Genomic DNA, 21835 nt, shown 5'->3' on the forward strand with positions numbered 1-21835 from the left:
TCCACAGTTTGTTGGGCAGGGTTTGAAACAGAAAATGAGCATTGGCCACACTTAGGGGACAGTTGCACAGTACCGGACAGCTCCCAGTAACGGACAGTAAGTCCACGCTAGTTGGCATACACGTACAGCAATGAAAGTATAAGACGCACCTGTATGGCGCTACTAGTATATTTGATTACGTCACAACGCATCTTCTGCTCGTTGGAAGAAGAAAGTGAACGACGGAAGATAATTTGCAGCAGAACAATTTTTCCTCAGGGATGAGTTTCATGAATCGTAATAGGTATTTATTAATCTATGATTAAGTAAGATCGAAAACCATGAACAACCTTCCACATTGTCAACTTCACATCATCTTCAAATTGAAAGTGATGGTTCTCTTAATGATGGAAACCCATCTCCTGTGTCAACACAAACCAATCACGATGGTCCTACTTCATTTAGACACAACAACACCTCAGACGCCTCACAGACGAATCCAAGTACTCCACCAACCTCTTCCCACGTGTAACATATCAATTAAATTTTCCCACTTCAGCCAATTCGAAGAGAAGGCTGACTGAAAGGAAAACACGGTGTGAAACAAGTGAAATTTTAACGTAAAGCCCCTACATGTTAGAAATTAAAGCAGCCGAGGTCAAACAGAAGAAAGCAAACCCTGGAACAAGGAGAACCCACAGAGATGCAAAGATTGAAGAAAATGTTATGTTGGCACTTTTTTTCCAACCACATGTAAAGTTTTCTCACTAGACAAGAAAAAATAAGCAGCAATAGGACAACAGGTCTCAAGTGGAGTTCAACGGACAATACAGTTACAAAGTGATGGAAACGTAGCTAGTAGAAATCAAATTATGCATTATTTGCCAAGAGACTTTTGATGAGGTCTGGGTTCAGTGTCTTGTCTGACGGGTGGGTCTATGTGCTGATAGTAAACATATTTCGTTTTCTACTTGTGACCATTGCCAGGAGTGATTTTATAACAAAACACAACTTGCTTACTTTTTATGTATCTTAATCTTGATAATAATGACTTCATGTTTGCTGTCCGGTACTGGGAGCAAGTTTTCTAAATCTGCCAATATTCACTTATTTTTGTCACTTATTTTGCATCAACATTTGTGTTCATGATAGCTAATAAATAACTTGTGTATCTATCCTTTCGCCATATTTATTTCTCAATAAACAATATAGTGTCTGAAAAATAATTACATATCTTAGGTGTCCGGTACTGTGTTACCGTCCCCTAATGCTCATTACTATATTTTCCCTTGCCAGGAAGATTGTGTGGCATGTTTCATAAGCCCCTTATTGAAAAGTCACTACAATACACAAATAATTAAAGTTCTTACAACATACAATAAAAAAAGAATACGGTGGGGAATGAAGCTAAGCAAGATAAATTCCAGATACAGAAAATCCATTGCATTTTGTCAAGGTAATCCTACACGCGTACAAACAAACTGGGCTTGTTTTTCAATTCAAGAGGAGCGTGGAGAGAGAGAGAGAGAGAGAGAGAGAGAGAGAGAGAGAGAGAGAGAGAGAGAGAGAGAGAGAGAGAGAGAGGGAGAAAGGATTAATTATGGCGATAATTATATCAAGTGTGGAAATTCTGGATCTGCCGAGTTCCATCATGGTCGTATGCCGTGAAGGTTGCCAAACCAAATCGAATTAAGAAGTGTTGATTGCAAGGAAAATGAAAGCTGAAACGACATTTTTTGCAAAACACGACTGTTGTGGTTTTGAGTGTGTAGTTTGGCGTTGATGTGCAAAGAGAAATTGGTGTCTCCTGATTCGTTACTTCACTGCTCAGTTGCAAATGTACGCGCAAAATCTACCATCAGTGTGTCTCACTGCATCAGCGATTGCAAATGCTGTTTTTTCCACTGGGAATGTCCTAACAGAGACGACCTTGTAAGGAATCGAAAACAGAACTAGATCAGACCTCGGTAAAATCGAGAGAATACTTTGTATCCGAGACTTAGGTACGATATGTACAGTAACCATGAACAGTCACTCACACTTATGGGTTGTAGCAACGCTTTTGACTTTCAGCGAGATCATTATCAAGTTTGGTTGAAATTGCTCCAGGCGTTCGAGAATGACGCCGGAACCAACATACATACATCAATTTTTATATATATAAAATTACAAAACTGGGGGCGTTGAATATGAAACTGTTACTTTCACTATAAAAGTGGCAATATTTAATCACATCCAATAACATAATTCTGTTTTATTTACTTTTCATTGGATTTTGACGCTGCAGTGAATTTACATTGTTTCATATAAAATAATATTTTAAAATCATGATTTCAGTCTAATAGTAAACGAACAATGCATATGAACTATGTTTTACACAAATATTTGAACGTGATTTGCATGCAGTAGCCTCCTGCTTTGTTTACAATATGATTTCCGTATCAAAATAATCCAGAATGCAGGTGAAACACTGTAGTCATTACCCAACATGACAATTTTAGGGCTAATTAAAAGGGTATAGCCCAAGTTCAGCTTTCCAAATCAAAATACATGGTACGCTACATGTGCTTTAATTTTTTTCAGACCCCAGCTACGAAGACATGTTCGAGAATGGCAATTACAGAAGGAGGAGGCGGATGAAGAGGCCCTACAGGTCAGCGCCGCCCTACACCAAGGGCCTCTTCGCAGACTTCCCTGGATCTCAGCTCGCACTTGGAGCTCGCAATCTCTTCTCTGCCCCCAACTACGCAGGGGGTTACTCCAGATACGACCCAAGGTAAGAGTATATATGTTTTTCTTATTTTTATATATTATTTTTTCGTATCGTAGTAATGACATTACGTAGGCTACATTCACGTTTCACCCGTCTCTACTAATCTAATGCATTTTTGTACTTTGGTTATTCTGTGAGAATACTATACTTGACAAGTTTAAAAACAAGACGCTGCAAATAGCTGTTGCGCAGCTCACACCACATTTCCCCACTCCATTCTCCGCAGCGACGTTGGTTCGCAGTGTTGCAACCTGGAGGGAGCGGAATGGTCTTGAGGATTTTCAACGAAATTTGTATTCGCTTTTTTCTGGGCTGTTTTCTACCTGTCGGAGTACAGAACTTCAGCTCACCTTTCGCCAACGACTCTTTTCCTTCTTTTAAAACTTGGGCCTCCCCGATGGCGCAGTGGTAGCGTCGTCGCCTTGTATTCAAGGGATCCCGGGTTTGATTCCCGGTGGAGGCACATAGTGGTTCGGATCCCACTTTAAACTGTAGGTCCAGTCCCGATTAGCCTTACTGTGCATAAAGTAGACTTACAACAACAATCCAATCCAATTATTTTAAAACTTGAGAAACCATCCATTTAGATACTCCCGTGGCGGCGCTTGTGGACTCGACAACATTATACTTAAGTTTATGTAACTCCTTCTGATTTCGCAAATATGTTGCAACATTGTAAATAATTTATCTGGCCTGTCCTCTAAGGGGCTTTCCAGAGCAGATTGTGGATTTCGTTGGACCCGGCATGATTTGATTTTTGCATTTCAAAAATATGCAACCAAGAATAAAGAGCAAGAACTTTTCAATGCTTTAAAAAAGAACACAGGCAAGCGTGTTATCAGATTGCCTTCTCGTAGTGATTGTTGTACGATAAACAAAATAACCCCGACCCAACTCGACTTTAAATAAAAACAGGCCACTGCTCGATGTCGCATTCAGAAAATGAAGTCATTCGCCCAGTAGTTTCTCTTCGTTATAAACGTGAACGCACGCATTTTCAAAGACCGGATTAAATCAAATGAACCACTGATAAACTGATATGAGCCGGCACCGACAATCTACACAGTAAAAATAGTTTGTCATATTTGTTTTAGCTTAATTTTGCCGAGTTGACACCACTCGTAGTCTCAAGGCCAGACCAGTACGTAGAAGAGTGGTGGGGAGGATGACGTAATAGGAAGTGCTCTGCAGCGATCTGCGCATATCGGGACTTAACTTAGTCAGGTTATAACCAAATGAGCTTTTTTGTTATTAGCAGGGAACGGATTTATATGTAAATACATATTTATCTATGAAGCTGAAATCAGTTATATTTTGTATTATCTGTGTGCATCATGGCTCGAAAAATTGAGTTTTTATTTTCCATATTTGTACATATTAGATTTTGGCTCATATTTTACACACTTCAGTTAATTTTACCTATTATTTCCAGATTTCAGAACAATTCTCAACATATACTCTATATTGGCGCAATAACTTCATGTCCCCGTGTGACCGAAAGAGTTGGGTGAGTTTCTTGCGAATAACTGACAAAGTCTGAAGAAACGAAAGCTTACGACCTTTTTTATACTCTACAATTTGCGTTAATTGCAAGTTTTCTGTCATTCGAACAATATATATATGGGTGATTTTGTGTAGGAACCCTGTTTACACATTTAGCACATTTTTACTAAATCTGTTCCCTGGTTATTAACAATAAAAACAACAAGCTGTCTACTTTTTTGAAACTTGAAATGGGAGATACCAATTTCCAGGGAGGTCGATTAACCCAGCTCACCCGAAGAAGAAGGAAAGAGAAGGAAAAAGAGAAGAAAGAAGGTCATGTATAGTTTTCTTTGTCCCCCCCTCCAGAGCACAAGAGAGAGGGTAGAAAAAGGGGACATTTCCAGGACTTTTCAAGGATTGGGGTGGGGACAAATAAAACTATACATGACCTTCTTTTCTTTCCTTTTCCTTCTTTCTTTTTCATTCTCTTTTCTTCATCTTCCTATTTCTAAAGAAAGAAAGAGAGACCCGATGGCGCAGTGGTAGCGTCGTCGCCTTGGAATCAAGGGGTCCCGGGTTCGATACCCGGTGGAGTCACATAGTGTTTCGGAGCCCACTTTAAACTGTAGGCCCAGTCCAGATTAAACCTACCTGTGTATAAAGTGGACTTAAAACACCAACTGAAAACAAAACTATACATTTTGAGAGCTGTGAATCAATTTATTCTTTGGATTAAATTGTTGAATATATACATATAACCTGGTTTCTCTATTATACACTAAACGTTTTTCGATCTAATATTTAATTCTGCTAAGGGAGTAAAATTAATTACCACTGCACATCATTTAAATTAGTTATTTGTAGGATTTCGGGGGGGACTTCAGACCCCTTAGCCCTCCCTCTGGCTACGTGCCTGTCCCCTCCCCTCGCATTAGAAGTTTTTCTTGTAGAGCAGCAACATACTGAATAACATGTTAAAGAAATCCATTATTTGTGCTCAAATAAGCATATCGTTTGATTAGCCTTGCGAAGCACTCAAATGGCCGTCTTGGTTGACGGTATTAAACCACACTAAACTTGCTATCGGACTGTAAAATCAGCCGAGAATATTTGCTAAATGGACATATAATTCCAATTTTAGCGTACGTGCAGGAATATATAAAAAAGTTATCTTAGGAAAGGAAAATGTTTTCAACTGCTCTGTATAATGTTTATGAGGCATTGCTACTTTATTTATCTAGCAGTGTACATGCACGTGCTGAATAATGGCACTTAAATGCTACACTTCATACAAGCAAGCACTGTCAAGCCGATAATTCTAACACAGAACATTTCAACAAAGATCCCTACCATATATTCTGTAAGTCTTTCATTTCCGCAATGTTACATTACTGCTGAAAACAAAGGAAGTTAAACGCCACACAAACAAAAGACAATCGTTTCTGAACTAACGAAAGATTCACGTTCTTCTCAAACTGGCGCTTAGTGCATCCTACACTCTTTGAAAAGAAAATAGGGATTTATTAAAGGTGTGCGATTATAGACAGAGAGCATAAGAGCCTATAAAGACTCGCATATGGTCTTGCCTTTAAAAAAAATTAACAATGCCGTGTGGAGTAATATAAAGGTGGAATTACTTGCACATTAATTATACATTGGTGATTGTGTATGCGTACGTAACTATGCTTATTCCGTGTCACAGAGGTGTTAGTATAGCAATTGTGCGCAATAAAAAGCAGCTTTGTCTCTAGTGCTGGACAAATAATATCGATGGATATAAAGACAGTCATCTTGTTGACTATTGTTCTGGAAGATGAATAAATAAAAAGAATACTCTGTACCTTCAAGGTTTATCCGAGTTGACAGAGGATAATTAAAATGGCGAAAATAATAACAGATTTTATGACCAAGGGTTGTTCGCGTGTACATTCTTAGTTTGTCTCTTAGCGTTTCAAATTCTGTCATTAATTTTACTAGAGGCACTTTAATTATTATGCCCCGACCAGTAGTGTATTTTGTACAAGTTTGTATCTTCCTGTAGAGGCCGGGATGAGAAGTGACGACATGGCTCATAAGCGCAACTTTTGGGGGGGCAAGGTGACACTCGCCCCCCCCAATTCCCAGGTTTATTAAAATTTACATTTTTAAACTTTCTGGAACCCGAGGCTAGTGTTGTGCCCCCTCCCCCCAAAGCTAGGCCCCAAGTTACGCTGCTCACATGGCTGGTACGGTTAAGTGCAAATTGTCCATTATCAAGCTCATTTATTGTTTCCACAACGTGTGGTTAGTGCATTTTTGATTTGGGGCATAATAGTGTGTACTGTGTGTATATACACACACAGCGTGTTCCGCTTAGGGTTCGAGAAATAAATGCTCACCGTTTAAAAACAGAGAAAGATATTGTTATGATTTTCCTTATACATGATACAGAAACTCTCCTACTTTATATCTCAATAGTTAATACACGTGCTTGCGCATGCGCGCCAAGGGTAATGGGGGAACAAGCCTGGCACTATTCAGTAGAGCAACAGACACGCGACGCGACGGTGAATGTGGACCGTTTAGATGTGTGCAGGCAACTCAAGGCGCACAGATCGAGTTGCATTGACGATTTTCCTAAACACTGAGTTTCTACAAGGTATGTAAAATGGTGTGTTAATAAACCATTATTACACTTCCAATTTTATCAATCATTTCTCGATCATAAGCGTCAATCATTTCTCGATCACTAAGCGGAATACGCTGTGTATATATATGTTCACCCCGTCCCATGGGAGTCAGGTCCAAGCGAACGTAAATAGCAAGTTGTGATACGAGAGGGCTTGACAAATGAATGCATGAGAAGGAAAGTGATTGCATGAAGAGGACGACGCGACTGCAGCTACCAGCTGTTTGCAACAGCGGGGACTGCTTTGCTCCGCCAACCAGCTTCCTCCCCTTCACAGCCGTTATGCGCGGCCTTGCTCCTCAGACTCATGGAACGGAGTGTAATTGTTTCTGCAGTAAATATGGATTTTTCAGTCTCTTTTCTCATATACATATATACATGGACGTCCGCAGGATTTTTTCCAGGGGGCAAAGGAGACCAGACATATTTCCCCCCATAAATTGATGCCCCCTAAAAAACACTGCTTCATTCTGAAATTGCCATGTTCCTTCAACAAACTTATAATAATTAACATAAATTACTGTGGCTGAAAGGAAATTAGGTGTGAAATATACAATTTTACGGTGGATATTCATTTTCCTGGGGGTGGGGCAATTGCCCCCGCTCTATGTTAAACCTTATCTACAAAGGGAAATATACTGTCTTTGTCCCCCTGGATTTGGCAAATTGCCCCCTCCCCCGGTTTTGGAAACCAATCGCCGCCACTGTGTGTGTGTGTGTGTATAATATATATATATATATCGTCGGTCCAATGACATAACGACGTATCTCATTTTTTTGCGAAATTGAGTTATTAACATCGTTGTGATCATACCGGTGCCCTGCATCACCTGGCAAATCGGCGTAACTCAAATCCAATTAATAAGGAAGTTATGAATATTTTTTGATTTTGCGTATCTCAATTTGTTAAAAAATTTTGTATGACATAGCGGCGTATCTTGACTTCCGTCGTTATGTCAGATAAAGTAAATCCTAAACTGTTTCGCAAGTTGGCGTATCTCTTTTTGCTTACAGCAGAAAAATGCAACAATCGGGGCCAATAGACTCACAAAGAGGAAAATAAAGGAATGCAGAAATGTATATTTCAGTATTTACAAATCAGCGGTCACAATCTTAACAATAGCGAAACGGTCTAACAGAGGATAGTTCAACTACAGGGAAGGTTGTTACGAAAAGAAGATTGCTGAAACCCTCCTGCACAGACTGCACCCACAAAGGAAGAAAATGTTATGTACGGAAGAACAATGAGAAATCATGAATAATTATTTTAAATTTATTTTTCCATCTTGGAAACTTCCAACGTCAGAGGAAGTACGTAGCACGACACGTTGATGTAGAAGATACGAGACAAAAAACCACAAAACAAGCATCGAGACGTACAAAAAACACAATTTTGCTATCTTTCCCTGGATGGAAGAAGGCTGAAGGTTTGCAAGAAGATGTTTTTGAATACTCTTGGAATTAGCGAACGATTTATACGTACGACAGTGAACAACATTCAAGAAACAGGCATATTACTAACTGAAAAACGAGGTGGAAGATACAAACATTTGAAAGGAAATGACGAGAGGAAACGGAGTATAGTAGATCACATAAATCGCTTTCCACGAATGGAGTCTCACTATTGTAGAAAATATTCAACAAAGGAGTAACTGCATTCTGATTTAACTGTGAAGATATATGAGATGTACAAGGAAGAGATCGACACAACATGTCAAGCATCTTTGCAAACATACACAAATGTTTTCAAGGGTATGAATCTTGCATTTCATCAACCCAAAAATCATCAGTGTGGATTATGCATTATGTACAATGCGGGATCTGATGAAGATAAAATGAAGCTAGAAGATAAATTTAAGCAGCACGTTGCAGAGAAAAGTAAAGTGAGAGAATTGAAAGCAATAAGTAAGACTACAGCGACCTGTTCTGCTGTATTTGATCTGCAACAAGTTTTTCACTTGCCTATGTCGAACTATTCATCCGTTTTCTACAACAGACGTCTGGCTAACTACAACTTCACTGTCTATGAACTGAACACGAACAATTGTCATGGTTTCTTGTGGCATGAAGTAATCAGCAAGCGTGGATCATGTGAAATAGCAACATGTCTTTACCAGTACCTAATGAAAGTGGAACAAGAAAAGAAGAATACAGTCCACTTATATGCTGAAAGTTGTGTTGGCCAAAACAAGAATAGGATTGTGGTGGCTGCGCTTATGCATGTAATGCTAAAAGCAGAGAATATAAAATAAATTGTGCTCAAATGTTTTTGAGCCTCATCAGGTGGAAAACGAGGGAGACTGCGCACAGTGCAATCTCCAGATTGTTACGTAAAGTTGGAGAGATATTTGTCCCCTCTCAGCTTGTACCCATCATAAAACTAGCCCGAAGAAACCATCCTTACATCGTGCACACAAAGCAGATGGAAGATTTTCTGAATTATAAGGCAATTGCTGAAGATCTGAGGCTTTTCCAGCTTAAGAAGACCGATGATGGTATTAAGTTCAGTTGGAATGATATTCGTGGTACTACGATTGCAGAGCAACAAGCCAGATACTATATACATAAAAACAAGTTTACTGCAAGAGAATCCCGCAAAAATCGTAGTAAAGAGATGTAATACTAAAGATATAGCTGCAAGAATGTCACCTCCATTGAACAAAGAATCTGTGAAAATAGCGCAAGAGAAATGTGCAGATTTACTGCCAATGTGTGAAGGTCCTTTTTCCGTTGTTCTAGACAGTGACTTCAAAAACTTTTACGCAAATTTGAATCACTGAATCTGTTCTCTATTCCACAGAAATGTTTTATTGATGTTTATGTAGCCAAATTATAGCTACATATACTCATGTATAGCTTTTTAATTGTACTTGTTGTGAAGAGTTTTGTAATTTGTACACGTACTTAAATCAAGCATGTAAATCTAAAGAACTTCAAAATAAAAATAACCATTTACTTTGAACAAAAAAAAGCGTCATGAGCAATAACATCATACGTAAATATTATATAGTTTTGCTCATATTTTGACTAAAAAAGAAGATTTCTCAAATCATGAAGCTGTAACTTGATACTAATTTGCATGTCGTATCTCAAAGATATTTCTGTGTGAGTAATTATTTTGATCTGACATACCGACGTATGTCAAGAAATTATGAAATTTCAAGCACGTAACGCAACACATGTAACATTCAACCACACTATTTTACAGCAGAAACATAATACAATTTAATGACAAAACAAAATTTGTTATGGGGTAAATAGTTTTCTCACAAACATCTACGAAAGTGTGTGCGAAAACGTTTTTTGCTTCTCCTGAAAAGTTGGAAAAAATGAGATAGGTCGTTATGTCATTGGACCGACGATATATATATATATATATAGGGCTATATATACAGGGTGTCATTTTAATGGCGCCCACGGACCACAGATTCGTATAGAGTACATCAAAACAAACAACTTTTCTCAGTAACATTTTCCTCGTTGGTGCGTCGATTCGACGCTACAGCCGTTCAAAAAAGACCGTTTTGCCGCCTGGATGCTGGCAACCCAACACAACATTTGATTGCATTTGTGACGCCATATCCTGCAGCGAAACAGCGCACGGCAGAGTTGCAAGGAACACACAAATTTTGTGAAAAATGACAAACTACCAACCATATTATTAACTGTAAAACGAAGCGAGAAACGCGTCGAGCAGACCGAACATCATAGCCTACCAGCCAGAAGATTAGCAGTCATCTCAGGGGAAGGGGGAAGTGAACCACCGATAAGAGAAATGGTAAAAAACGTATTAAAAATGAAATGTCAATGTCGGATTTTGTCTCGGACTACATCTAAAATATCAACAACAATAAATTTTATTGGACTTAAAGCTTACACGTGGCTGTTTACGCCCAACTACATGTCAAATATTTGCAAATCTCGTTGCAAGGTTGATACCTACAGGTTTGTGTCCAGATGCCTTATGCTACTTTTGTGCTGATAACGGAAGTATCCGAGGTTCACGTTGTTACATTACGGCTAAAACAAGTACAACCACAGTAACAATCTAATGATGAATCAGTAGCGAATATACTGACCTGTTCACATTTGCAAACTATTACATGTGTATCCGGTGCATAGATAAACACATAGTCGTCTTAGAGCTTGTATTACTACTACTTATATCCCTGTATTTTCAACCATTTTTACCACTTGCCTCATAATGCTCTGAATATACATTATATTATCTGTTGCTTACCTTTGGAATTTTGAGTTCCTTCATTTCTATTTTGTCATCTGTTCAGTGTGTCACAGACAACAATATATCAGAAGGACGAAGTGGATAGACTAAATTGTAGATGTCAACTTGGTAACTAGATTTGCAAATATTTGACGTGTAAGCTGAGACAAAATTCGATATGACCACTTTCACTTGAATTCTATTTTTTTCCTACTATTTTTCGTATCGTTTGTTTACTTCCTGTTGGGTTACAGAACGTATATTCTCGTTTTGTGTTACGGTACATAATGTGGCTGATTGTAGCTATGTCATTTTTCACAGAGTATGTGTGTTCCTGGCAACCCTGAAACGCATCGCTTCACGACGGGATATGGCGTCACAAATGCAATCAAATGTTGTGTGTGGTTGCCAGCATTCAGGCGGCAAAACAGGCTTTTTTGAACGACTGTAGCGTCGAAACGACGCACCAACGAGAAAAATGTTACTGAAAAAAGTTGTTTGTTTTGATGTCCTCTATACGTTTCCGTGGTCCGTGGGCGCCATTAAAATGACACCCTGTATATATATATATATATATAACCGTAACAGTAAGATTAAGTAAATGGCTTTCCTTGTTTTTTTATTTCCTTTTGAGAAAAATGCTGTGCACAATATTAAGGTAAGTCTAGCATTGTTCTGGAAAATAAATGGTTAATTGGCGGAATTTCTGATTTCGAATTATTACTCTGATTTTATACATTAAACTCGCTGATTAGAAAGCTTAAAGGATTTCTAATATGTTGGTCCATTCTTTTGTGCATTTCTTTCAGTAGTGCGTGGCCGCTGCCCCCAGTGCAGAACCCCCAACTCAGCTACGCGTCCTGCCAGAGTGCGTCTGCAGCAGTTAGGTCACCGCCCACACAGACCCTCAACCCGTACACGCAGTTACCCTCGCAGGTAAGTTCAAGCCTTAAATTATTTTAATATTTTCATTTTTATTGGTAATTTTTGTAGGTTTAGATTTAATGGGCTAATTATAGCCTAATTAGTTCTATCAGTGGCGTATACTGAGTCCAAGATCTGGGCTATCTCACTATGTCACGTGGTCCTAGGCTATGAATAGAAATAAAGTTACCAACTCCTAAGAAATCAGGTTGCCAACTCATAAGAAATCAGGTTGGCAACTCATAGGAAATCAGATTGCCAACCCATAGGAAATCAGGTTGCCAACCCATAGGAAATCAGGTTGCCAACCCATAGGAAATCAGGTTGCCAACCCATAGGAAATCAGGTTGCCAACCCATAGGAAATCAGGTTGCCAACCCATAGGAAATCAGGTTGCCAACTCCAGAATCAGCATCATCATCTCACTGAATATGAATAATAATATTTACAATTTCTGATCGATTTTTCTCCTGAATTTTATTCTCTAGACTTCAGGCTTCGCAGATAGCCTAGCTAGCCTAGAATATACGCTCTTGAGTTCTATGATGATATTCTCAGGATAATTAATGATATGTGGTTAATTGATATAAAGGCTGTAATACGTAGCGTATTTATAAAGCATGGCATTGCAGCTGTTAAGTTCTAGGAATAATTTATGCAATAATAGCAATTGGATTCCTAGTATTTACAAAATGCAAATGACAAAACCAATACGAGTTCATCACCCTTTAAATAGATTATTAATTAGTAGTTTAATTTCATTCATTATTATTATTAAGGAATATAATTTTTAAAGATTTTACGATTTTTATTGAATGAAATATTGTTAAGTCTTAATAAAGTTACTAATAAATACATACGCTGAGAAACAAAACCTGGAATAAAATTATGTAATGAATCCATTATAATATAACTATTATAATTAGGGGAAGGATTTTAAAGTGCAGCACCTTCCCAAAAATATAGCTGTTTTCATACCGATCATTTGTGACATGTATTTTAGGACATGAAATCAAGTAAAATGAACACACTTTGTTGCACCTTTTCGTGAGATAAGAATATTTATCCTCTTTTTAATCCCTTTTTGATGTTTCAGCACCTTTTTTCTTCATTTTCTTTCATGTTTTGTTAAAAAATTGGACAGGAAAATAACTGATTTTCACTCTTCTTGAGCAGCTGCATAAAATTCTATGGTCTCACTTTGTAGAGCAGAACAAGAGCTATAAAAGTATATAATATAATAATTACAGCCCCAACAGTTCCCAAGATAATGTAGCAAAAGCCACAATTCAAAACACAAACTTCAACAAAACCTATTCGGCAGAACCACAGTTCTCTCTGCGGTCCGCGCGCATTATATATAGAAGGCGGAGAAAAAAAGAGCACTTTTTTTTTTCAACTTTTCGAAAACATTTTGGAGCGAATGAAGAATATAGAGAATGTCTCCAATTTCGTTAATATTTGGTATAGTAACTAATTTTGGCTTCTAATCACGAATCTGTTGTTAAAATGGGGGGGGGGGTCACGTGTGGAAATCGGGAAAAAAGCAGATATAAGTGGATTTTTTTAGAAGTGTATCGCATTGTTTTACGAATTTTTTTTAACTAAGCTTGCCTAACCTAACCTTACCGGAAATGGTTCATGGGGCTATCCGTGAATGGTTTGTGGGGCTACCCATGCATAAGGTACAATTTGCACACGTGATCCCCGCATTTTAACAACACATTCGTGATTAGAAGGCCAAAATTGGTTACTATACCAAATATTAATGAAATTGGAGAAATTCTCTATATTCTTCATTCCAGGAGCGTATATTCTAGGCTAGGTAGGCTATATGCGAAGCCTGAAGCGTGGAGAATAAAATACAGGAGAAAAATCGATCAGAAATTGTAAATATTATTACTCATATCAGTGAGATGATGATGATGCTGATTCTGGAGTTGGCAACCTGATTTCTTATGAGTTGGCAACATGATATCCAATGAGTTGGCAACCTGTTTTCTTATGAGTTGGCAACCTGTTTTCTTATGAGTTGACATCCTGATTTCTTATGAGTTGGCAACCTGATTTCTTATGAGTTGGCAACCTGATTTCTTTTGAGTTGGCAACCTGATTTCTTATGAGTTGGCAACCTGATTTCTTATGAGTTGGCAACCTGCTTTATTATGAGTTGGCAACCTGATTTATTAGGAGTTGGTAAATTTATTTCTATTCATAGCTTCACCTGACATAGTGAGATGGCCCAGATCTTGGACGCAGTATACGCCACTGCTTCATTCTTACCAACCTTTTTTGCTCTTTCCCATCCATAATTTTGCACCTTAAAATCCTTTCCGTAATTATAACAGTAACATACTTATTCACTCTATTAGGTCTGCTTTAGACGTAAGCATTTTCCTTAAGGGTCGAACTTTACAAAATATTGCTTCAGAATAAGGATATACTGAAGAAGATCCGTTCATGGACAAATATCAATGAATGTCTTCTAATTCTAAGTGACTAAAGTGTAGTGCATATGATGCAAGTTATTTACACAGTATTTAATTGTCAAACAAGTATTTATGAGAAAACTGTTTTTATATTAAAATGCGTACATTTTACCGTCCAGCTTTTCCTTCAGGAAAATGTAAAAATTATCCTGTTTTGTTTTAAAAATCCGGTCAGCTTATGTTAGTAATGCACTATTTTCTTTGATAGGTCCAATCTCAGCTAGCGCAGCAGGTCCACATCTCGCCAATGAATGGTTACAACCAGTTTAGTTCAAGCCTCGGTAAGTTCAAGAGCATTTTTAATGTTCCTAGTATTTTATACACTGTGCCTTTGCACTGAAGTATGATACCGAGACAACACCAAGCCTCCGAGACTTGTCGGAACCGAGAACGAGAAAGTCGAGACGATACCATAGGCAGATTCTATCGACATCATCAGTAGCTTTGCATTGTAGTTACAATAATAAAATTTCTTTACACGATACTCCCCCTTCAAACCAATGTCATTAATGATGAATATAAAAATACAAGATTATGTACAGTCACCAGCAATAAAGACCTTGATCCTGAAATACTCGTTTCCCTGTAAGGCGTTGTGTGTGTTGCATAACTCCACGGCGATAAGTTGATTTTAATAACAAATTTTCAATGGCAACTTCCACCATAGCTTCATGGCTGGTTTTAGAAGTGTACGAATATTCTCTTTCATGAATTTATTGTACAGGTTCTTGAGTTTGACCGCGTTTATGCATGCATTGATGTTATATGGAAACTGATTTATATGTAGTAAAAATGTGCTAAATATGTAATTCTGTAAATACAGTAAAACCTCGTTAATCCGGACAGGCAAAAGTCAAGGCAAAATGTGGCTAGAGGTCAACAATCGCATTCGTCGTACGTACTGCATTGTATGTACAGTAGATATAGCTTTACATTTTACTGTACTATATAGTGTGTTTAGGCTTATGCCCTTTTTACACATCATAATAAACATGTTTTGGTGCTATAAACGGAGTTTTAATGCACTGTCTACTGTTCTTTTAGGTTATTTTATGTCAGTTAATCAGGACTTAAACCGGTCCACTTATTCCCCCGGCCATTAGTCCGGATTAACGAGGTTTTACTGTACGTTTTAGTCATTTTCACCAATGGACCAATACGGAAAACTCGAGTATGAGGAATAATTTAAGAGAATACTCGCGATTCGGCATGTTAAAATTGGAATCAGAGAAACTGTTGTTAGGTTGGAAACACTGCACTCGCTCTTGGTACACCTAGAGGAAATCGCTGTGAAGTTTGAACACGAAAGGCCATAATTACGAATAGTTTATGCAAATAAAATATAACAACACCTTGCAAAGTACTGTGCAATGAGCGAAAATTAGAGAATCTCGCAATTTGCAGCGAAAATGTGTTCGTCGCATAGAAAAGTGGTAGCTTGAAGAATCATCAACATGTTTCAAAGAATTTGCTACAAGTGACGTTGTAGAGTATTGGTAAAGTGCTCGCCTCACAATATCCTTTCTTTCCCTAAGAATTAAGGGTCGCGGGTTGAAACCAAAAGTTCTTCCATTTTGCTTTAATTTTTAAAACATTTTCTATTTTTTTTTTTTGTAAAAACATTTAGCATGAAGTTTAGTAATAATTTAGTAATATTTTGAATAATTTTGTTTCAGAATGTTCGCAAAAAATAATTCTGTGTTGAAATCGACGAATGTTTCCAGCAGCTCAATACATTTGTTTCTTCTTTCTGGCACTAATATTTATCAATTTGGATCGAAAAATACCTAAATTGTTGTATTCCAACAGATAGTATTTGGTCAAACAAGTAATGTGCTCACTATGGCTAGGAAGTTGATGAAGATTCATCTTCTTTTCTGAGCCTACAAAACAATGCTCTACCGAACATCAGTCAGTTTACCTTCAGCTAGATCCAGAAATAATTCTTTGCGTTTGTCGGCCTTTTTTTTGGCTTTTAGGTAATTTTCAGTAGTTTTTGCCTTCTTTGTTGCATTTTACTTAATTTGAAAGCTTATTTTTCTCCTTCCTTCTTGTTTCTTGAATTTTAAGTGCATTTGCTTGCATAACTTGTAGATTTAAATTTCCTGACATGGTCCTTTTAGCAATTATTTCATTAAATGAATATAGGGTCAATTGAAAAGCACAACTATCATTCTCAAGTTTGGCAATGCATTAAATAATTAATTGTGATAAACTTATTTTTCTTACACCAAACTTAAGATACGTTGTGTGAACCCTACTTTGAGATTCCCTTGCTAGCTTCTAATATCGCTTTAACCTGTTCTTTTTAAATAAAATTAGTCACAATATTAAAGAAGATAGGGTAAAGAAAGGGAAGTTCGCCACCAAAATGTTTTTCATTTTTTCCCTTCTAAACGAATTGGGGAAGAAGGACAAAATTTATACGATACAAAAAGTAGTCATTGTGGATTATGAGGAATATAACATAAATACTGTGTTACTTATACTTATGACGTAATATTAAAAATACTAAAATGAGATAAAGTGGCGAAATTCCCGCCACATGCTGGGAAATTCACTATATAACTTATTTATCATTTTATCGTCAGTTTAAGGGTATGAAATACAAAGATGTTGCCAATAAGGCAGACAACAAAGTGTAAAAGACCTACAAATGACAATACAAAACTGATTCAAAAGATACAGTACAAACATGTTTAAGAAACATAGCCCTAAATGTTCATAAGCATTGTGAACAAGTTGTGTGTGAAAGATCGCATGTAAGAAGGGAAATTCGACACATTTTCTGTTACTCTGGCGAATTGACCAGCAAATGCATAATCAAAAGAAAACAACTTATGTTAACTTGTACATGCACGCTTTCCAAAGCAAATCTTTTCACGACATTCGTAAGGTTTGAGGTTACGATATCAATAATTAAAAGGAAGAAAAATTATTCATATCTGCCACGAAATGACAATTTCCAACGTAGTACTGAAATTCGCCAACTTTCTTTGCCTTCTGTGTAGACGCAACTGCGCATTCCAAACTGTACTGCTTGCTTGCTAATTCGCTCCCCACACTGTAGTTTTCAGTGTAAATCAGGCACATGTTACTTGATTTTTTACAAGCATCAGTGAGTGTTTCCAACCTATAGTTTCTATCTACGATTACAAAAACAGGTACGGCGAAATTTCCATCATGGCGAACATCCCTTATTTTACCCTATAATCTTTTGTACGCCTATCACAAATGTATTTCACTTGCTGGCCGTCTAGTGTATCGTGGAAGATCCACGCTCTAAGGAGGTGAATGATTTATGCCAAAAAAAGTTGCAGTGCATGTTATGTAAATTTGAAGTTAAAGGAAACTAAGTTAGCACTGCTTATGGCCCTTTGCTTCAGTAGTTTATTATTATAAATCACCAAACAGCGAATTATTCAACGACTCTCTTTTAATTTATTTGAGAAGCAGAGCTTTCATTTTCAGCGCGAAAAGTATTTTATACCATTTTGAATTATTTTAAGATTATTCTAGAAGTCATCAGCCTCCGAGCCCTAGCGAAGGCTAATCTATGTTTCCTATCTGATTTCTGCGTATGTCACGTGGTATCTGATTGTCTGCTTCAATTTAGATCGCTGTCTGGAATTTAAGGTTACCAAGTCTTGGAAGAAATCAACGTCATTTCAATGAATCTGAATAAATATTTCGTGAAACCCTCTTCGCCTTCTGAAAAAGTTTCTGCAATGGTTTGGCATCGAGCTTACGACCACTGTCACACAAGTCGAGCACGTTACCACTACACCACAGATGCCACTAGTACTGAACGCAAAGTTCCAAACAATGACAATCCCACAGCAGTGTTGCCACATGAAGGGAAATTTCCCTTTTGCAGGGAAATTCGGACCGAAATTTTAGCCAAAAGTGAGATTAAAAATACCAGAATTGCAGGAAAATTTTAAAGTCATCTGACTGCATTACTACAGGTTATGTTAATTTCGAATTTCATATCCCCATTTTTTATGTTATTTATTTTTCTATTCCTACTTGTTTCTGCTCCTTTAAGTTTATTGATTGATTGATTGATTGATTTGTTGTTTTAAGTCCACTTTATGCACAGAAAGGCTAATCGGGACTGGACTTACAGTTTAAAGTGGGATCCGAACCACTATGTGCCTCCACCGGGTATCGAACCCGGGACCCATTGATTACAAGGCAACGACGCTACCACTGCGCCATCGAGGAGGCCTTTTAAGTTTATTGTACGTTGATTTTATGCATCTTTGGATAAATAGTAACGATGAGGATTAACGATTAAATAGTTTCCTGACCAGGATTCAAACCTGGGACATCTGGTCAGGAAGTGATGAAACTGAAATGTGATTTTTTTTTTAAATATTTTTTATTCTAACGAATAATTCCACAACTACCACTAATAATGCTGCTACTACTACTATCTGTGCTACTACTTCTAATTATTATTATTATATAATTTGCTTAGGTGAAGGGAAAAATTGTTCCAAAAAGGGAAATGTTGCCCCTTGGAAAGGGAAATTGTGCCCTCATATTGTGGCAACACTGTCCCACAGCATAGATGTTTTAATTTAACAAATTGTCGTATCCGTATTTCTCAAATCACGCAAAATGAAATTGTAAATACCCAGCTTGGTTTGTGAGGTATCTTTCTCTCTCTCTCTTACTTGTGATATTGAAAAGGCTTGTGCTTGCCCGCTCTTGATTCTCAGTTTCTGAGGACCTTCAACTTCTGAACACAATAACGCACTACTTGCACATCCATTAGTAATTCCCCGCACGTTTCGCATAACTAGTAGTGTTTACGAATACGAGATTTTGTTAAACAAAAAGACCTAAATAGTTGACGTTGAGTACAAGTGGTTTGTGTGTAGTAGTGGTATCGTGTGTGACAGAGGTCGTAAGATAGATTTCAAACCTCAACAGAAACTATTTCAGATCAATCATTCACCTACTTTGAAAATGGATCATCCACGATAGAGTAGATGGCCAGCAACTGAAAATACATTTGTGTTTGGCGTAAAAAAGATTATATTACTTTAAAATTTTCAGCGAAAAATGCAGGCTCGATCAGGACTCGAACCCAGGCCTCTGGCACGAAATATCAGGCAAGACCATGCCGGCTCGGTACCTCAGTGGTTAGAGAAATGGCACGGTATGCCCGACACCCGGGTTCGAGTCCTGGTAGAGCCTGCTTTTTCCGCTGAAAATTTCTACGTAGTACATCTCCTGTGTGTGCCTAATCTACAATAAAAGATTATATCTTCTTAAATATTTTGACTAATTTTATTTTAAAAGTACAGATTAAAGCGATAGCAGAGGCTAGCAAAGGAATCTCAAAGTAAGGTTCACACAACGTATCTTAAGTTTGGTGTAGGAAAACTAAATTCATCACAATTAATAATTTAATGCATTGCCAAACTTGAAAATGATACTTGTGCTTTTTCTTGACCAGTGAAATACATTTGTGATTGGCGTATAAAAGATTATAGGGTAAAAGAAGGGATGTTCGCCAAGATGGAAATTTCGCCGTACTTGTGGTTTTTGTAATCGTAGATAGAAACTATAGGTTGGAAACAACTCACTGATGCTTGTAAAAAATCAAGTAACATGTGCCTGGTTTACACTGAACACTACAGTGTGGTGAGCGAATTAGCAAGCAAGCAGTACAGTTTGGAATGAGCAGTTGCGTCTACACAGAAGGCAAAGAAAGTTGGCGAATTTCAATACTACGTTGGAAATTGTCATTTCGTGGCAGATAAGAATTATTTTTCTTCCTTTTAATTATTGATATCGTAACCTCAAACCTTAAGAATGTCGTGAAAAGATTTGCTTTGGAAAGCGTGCATGCACAAGTAAACATAAGTTGTTTTCTTTTGATCATGCATTTGCTGGTCAATTCGCCAGAGTAACAGAAAATGTGTCGAATTTCCCTTCTTACATGCGATCTTTCACACACAACTTGTTCACAATGCTTATGAACATTTAGGGCTATGTTTCTTAAACATGTTTGTATTGTATCTTTTTGTATTGTCATTTGTAGGTCTTTTACACTTTGTTGTCTGCCTTATTGGCAACATCTTTGTATTTCACACACTTAAAATCACGATAAAATGATACATAAGTTATATGGCGAATTTCCCAGCATGTGGCGGGAATTTCGCCACTTTATCTCATTTTAGAATTTTTAATATTACCTCATAAGTGTAAGTAACACAGTAATTGTTATATTCCTCAAAATCCACAATGACTACTTTTTGTATCGTATAAATTTTGTCCTTCCCCAATTCGTTTAGAAGGAAAAAATGAAAAGCATTTCGGAGGTGAACTTCCCCTCCTTTACCCTATCTTCTTAAATATTGTGTCTAATTTTATTTAAAAAGCACAGGTTAAAGCGAAAGCAGGGGCTAGCGAGGGAATCTCAAAGTAGGGTTCACACAACGTATTTAAGTTTGGTGTAAGAAAAATAAGTTAATCACAATAAATTATTTAATGCATTGCCAAACTTGAGAATGATAGTTGTGCTTTTCCATTGACAATATATTTGTTTAATGACGAACTTGCTAAAAGGACCATGTCAGGAAATTTAAATCTACAAGTTATGCAAGCAAATGCACTTAAAATTCACGAAACAAGAAGGAAGGAGAAAAATAAGCTTTCAAATTTTGTAAAATGTTACAAAGAAGACAAAAACTACTGAAGATTACCTAAGAGCCAAAAAAGGCCGACAAACGCAAAGAATTAATATTTTCTGGATCTAGCTGAAGGTAAACTAACTGATATTCGGTTTAGAATTGTTTTGTAGGCTCAGAAAAGAAGATGAATCTTCATCAACTTCCAAGCCATAGTGAGCACATTCTTTGTTTGTTGGAATACGACAACAATTTAGATACTTTTCGATCCAAATTGATGAATGTTAGTGCCAGAAAGAAGAAACAAATGCATTGACCTGCTGCAAACATTCGTCGATTTCAACACAGAATTATTTTTTGCGAACATTCTGAAACAAAATTATTCAAAATATTACTAAATTATTACTAAACTTCATGCTAAATGTGTCTGATGACATACTTACAAAAAAAATAAAAAATGGAAAAATAAAATAGAACAAAAATAATTTTAAAAAGTAAAGAAAAAATTGGAGAGCTTTGGATTTGAAACCGCGACCCTTAATTCTTAGGGAAAGAAAGGATATTGTGAGGCGAGCACTTTACCAATACTCTACAACTTCGCTTGTAGCAAATGCTTTGAAACATGTTGATGATTCTTCAAGCTACCAC

At 37.2% G+C, this 21835-nt stretch overlaps 1 protein-coding gene across 5 annotated transcripts in view; it reads left to right on the forward strand.

Moving 5' to 3' along the window:
* Positions 1-21835, forward strand: part of LOC145981633 (uncharacterized) — a 247787-nt gene that overhangs the window by 212957 nt on the left and 12995 nt on the right. For 4 of the 5 annotated variants that reach the window (XM_083115018.1, XM_083115020.1, XM_083115019.1 and 1 more), the window contains exons 4-6: positions 2563-2755; positions 11937-12063; positions 14749-14821. In XM_083115018.1, coding sequence (XP_082971144.1) covers positions 2563-2755; positions 11937-12063; positions 14749-14821 — 393 coding nt within the window. The remainder of the gene's footprint in view (positions 1-2562; positions 2756-11936; positions 12064-14748; positions 14822-21835) is intronic. The other variant, XM_083115017.1, reaches the window with a different exon arrangement.

This window comes from Lepisma saccharinum, chromosome 29, assembly GCF_977018435.1.
Source record: "Lepisma saccharinum chromosome 29, izLepSacc3.1, whole genome shotgun sequence".
NCBI classification, from domain to species: domain Eukaryota; kingdom Metazoa; phylum Arthropoda; class Insecta; order Zygentoma; family Lepismatidae; genus Lepisma; species Lepisma saccharinum.